Genomic DNA, 3623 nt, shown 5'->3' with positions numbered 1-3623 from the left:
ATGAAATGCCTGGGGCTGTTGCTGAGCTGCTGAGCTGGGCCGGGCTCCTGGCACACAGGGAGCTCCTGGCAAGCGGGCAGTGCTGCAGAGAGACAGCTCTGCCCAGGAGCAGCTCCTCTGCACAGCCCAGCAGGGCTGAGGGCACTGCCTGCAGCACCCAGGGCACAGGAGAGAAGGGAGAGAGATGAATGACTTTGTGGAGAGTGAGAATGCTGAGAGTTCAGTGGTGGAGTCGCCTGCACAGTCCTTAACACAGTAAGTCCCTGATTTCAGGGTGATCCATGAGTGTGCTGGAGGGTTCTCCCAGAGCTTGCACATCTTGCTGCAGCTCAGATATGCAGGATGGGTTTTAGGGCTCCTTCTCTTGTGGAGAATGACATGCTCCAGGGCAGGGACTCTCTGTGGCACCATCGGACAGACAGGGCATGAAATCTTCCTCCTGGGGTCGGCTGTAAGGGTGGGAGGCCGGGTGCTGAGCCAGGGCTGCCCAGGGCTTCTCTGTCAGAGCAGGGTCCCTTCATTCCGGGGGGCTGCATGTCAGGGCAGGGGCTCTGCTCCTGCCAGGGGCAGCTCTCAGCCCTCCTGGGGAGCTCCCCAGAGTGCTCCAGGGATAAGCTCCAGGGGAAGGTGTCACTCCTGGCAGGGCAGTGTCCTTCTGCAGGTGAATGGGTGCAGTGGGGTCAGAGCTGCTCACAGCTCCAGATCACCCCGGGGGCCTTTAAAGAAAGTAATCAAGGCAGCATTAACCTGAAAGGGAAGGAGTCTGTGCTGTGAGATTTCTACTCCTCATTGCTTGGGGAGGAGTGGGAGATGGGAATTTATTTCTCCATTTTGGTGAAAGCACTGAGACCTCTGCTCTCATGATGACCTTTCTGGGCTGCTCCTAAGCCCCTGCACAGCCCCTGCAGGGCAGAGCTGAGCCCCTGGGGCTGGGATGGGCTCTGGCAGCACTGCCAGGGCCCAGCCCTGGGCCCAGGGAAGCATCTGCTGGCAGGGACAGCAGAGCCCAGGGCAGAGACTGAGAGGGAGCTGCTGCTGAAATGCCCTGGGAGGGGGTTAGGGCAGTTCTGGGCCCTCCCCTGCACTGCTGATTTCTTGCCCAGAACAAGCCCCTGATCTCCTCCACCACCCAGCAGAGCCTTTCCCTCCATGGCCAGGGCGGCAGTGACACGAGTTACCTTCCTGTCAGTGGAGCCCTGAGGAGGGGAAACTCCCTTTGCCCATCTGTTTGTCCCTGTAGGGCCTCCAGAGGAGTGGGAGGGAATGTCTCCACTTTCCCCTCCTCTTCATGCTGCCTTTGTTCCGAGCTCAGGTGGGAGCTCTGGACAAAGGGTCTACCGGACTCTCCATTCAGGATGTAACATCTTTAGGACATGCAGTTCTCTCCCTGGATGATCCTGTTGTGCTTCAGGCTGCCTTCCTGAAGGGCACAGCTCTCCCATTCCAGCTCTGTGTTCCCCACAGCCCCTCAGCACTGAGGCCATGGCAGTGGGGCTGGAAGGTGTGTGCAGGCAGCTGGAATGAGCCCTCTGTGCCCCTGGCTGGGAGGGCAGAGCTGAGATCTCCCTTCGTAGGATGAGACAGGATAAGGAGTTTGGAGATCTGGAGACACCAGCTCCCAGCAGTGTCCAGTTTCTCCTCAGGGGAACACTTGGGTGCCTTTGCCCTCCAGCTCAGGGAGGTGACAGCCTTGGGCAGCTGGGAGCAGGGTTGATGGACAGACTGTCTGCCCCACACTGCAGGAAGGGATGATCTCTGTCTCACAGGACCCACACAGTGTCTCGAAGACAGAAGTATAAATGCCAAGGATTTCTGCCTTAGAAATTCCACCCCCTCTGGTGGGGCAACTGGAAGCAAAAAAACCAAAAAAGTATGCCCACATCTCTGCTCTGCAACGGGGTGGATTGGGAGTGACAATGATGAGAAGCTGTTTAATACCATGGGGGGATCTCATCAAACATTACTCCCAGCTTCTATTCATAGGTTGTTGTAGGGAAGAACTGAGTACTCCAGAGCATCAGCAGAACCCCCTGCTCATTGGAGCTTTCTGAGCCAGCACTCAACGGAGTTCCTAAAATGGACCAGCCACAGATTCTTTGTGAGAGAGAAATTTGAGGGGTTTACATGAGGACTGGAATAAATTTTTTTCTGAGACATCCACCATTACTTGTTACTGCCTTTTTCTCCTCAGACAGGTGCTAATGTGCAAGGGAAGTTCATGTCCAACAGCAGCTCCATCCTCCAGTTCCTCCTGGCATTGGCAGACAGGCGGGAGCTGCAGCTCCTGCACTTCTGGCTCTTCCTGGGCATCTCCCTGGCTGCCCTCCTGGCCAACGGCCTCATCCTCAGCGCCATAGCCTGTGACCACCACCTGCACACCCCCATGGGCTTCTTCCTGCTCAACCTCTCCCTCACAGACCTGGGTTGCATCTGCACCACTGTCCCCAAAGCCATGCACAATTCCCTCTGGGACACCACAACCATCTCCTACATGGGATGTGCTGCACAGCTCTTTTTCTTTACCTTTTTTATGTCAGCAGAGGTTTCCCTCCTCACCATCATGTGCTATGACCGCTACGTTGCCATCTGCAAACCCCTGCACTACGGGACCCTCCTGGGCAGCAGAGCTTGTGCCCACATGGCAGCAGCTGCCTGGGGCACTGTGTTTCTCTATTCCCTGCTGCACACAACCAATACATTTTCCCTGCCCCTGTGCCAGGGCAATGCCCTGGGCCAGTTCTTCTGTGAAATCCCACACATCCTCAAGCTCTCCTGCTCACACTCCAGCCTCAGGGAACTTGGGCTTCTTGCTTTTAGTGCTTTTCTTTTTTTTGTGTGCTTTGTTTTCATTGTGTTCTCCTATGTGCAGATCTTCAGGGCTGTGCTGAGGATCCCCTCTCAGCAGGGACGGCACAAAGCTTTTTCCACGTGCCTCCCTCACCTGGCTGTAGTCTCCCTGTTTCTCAACACCTCATTCTTTGCCTACCTGAAGCCCCCCTCCATCTCCTCCCCAACACTGGACCTGGTGGTGGCAGTTCTGTACTCGCTGGTGCCTCCAACAGTGAACCCCATCATCTACAGCCTGAGGAACCAGGAGCTCAAGGATGCCCTGAGGAAAATGATGGCTGGATGCTTTTCAGCAGCCAGAGACTGCCTCCTTCCCTCTGCCAATAACTCGCAGTGCGTGTCATGACAGGCCAAATCTGTCTGCATTTGTATTTTTTTTTCCCCCTTCTGGCATTGTTGTCTTCTAAAAAATGTCATTAATTTCCTTCTACTTAATTTGCTTCCCATCTTGTATGGTCAAGGCCAAGGACTGCCTTGGGCATCCCGTCAGAGGGGCCCTTCCCCACCCTGAGTGCTCCTGTGCTGGGCTGTGCCTGTCCAGGGGGCTGTGGGACCAGCTGGGAGGCAGCGGGGCACAAAGGGGCCACGGAGCCACTGCCAGGGGGTGACAGCAAGGCCAGGGGTAGACAAGGGATTGCTGGGCATGGCTTGGGCTGTGCAGGGGGGACTGTGCAAAAGGCAAAACTCCCCTGCAGTTGGGGGCTGCAGGAAAAGTCAAGAGCCCAAAGAGCCTGAATTGCTGTGTTGGACACCAAGGCTGCAGGAGGGAAATGCAG

At 56.2% G+C, this 3623-nt stretch overlaps 1 protein-coding gene across 1 annotated transcript; it reads left to right on the top strand.

Moving 5' to 3' along the window:
• Nucleotides 1-2218: 2218 nt before the first annotated feature.
• LOC108509724 (olfactory receptor 14J1-like) lies at nt 2219-3193 on the top strand. Its single transcript, XM_017839283.1, has one exon. The coding sequence runs from the start codon at nt 2219-2221 to the stop codon at nt 3191-3193; it is 975 nt and encodes a 324-aa protein (XP_017694772.1).
• Nucleotides 3194-3623: the final 430 nt, after the last annotated feature.

This window comes from Lepidothrix coronata, unplaced genomic scaffold, assembly GCF_001604755.1.
Source record: "Lepidothrix coronata isolate B3197 unplaced genomic scaffold, Lepidothrix_coronata-1.0 Scaffold395, whole genome shotgun sequence".
Lineage (NCBI taxonomy): Eukaryota > Metazoa > Chordata > Aves > Passeriformes > Pipridae > Lepidothrix > Lepidothrix coronata.
Note: the sequence above shows the minus strand (reverse complement) of the source record. Positions and strands in the feature narration are given on the sequence as shown.

Coding starts and splice junctions, on each gene's coding strand:
- LOC108509724 (XM_017839283.1), top strand. CDS start 2,219: ATGTCCAACAGCAGCTCCATCCTCCAGTTCCTCCTGGCATTGGCAGAC.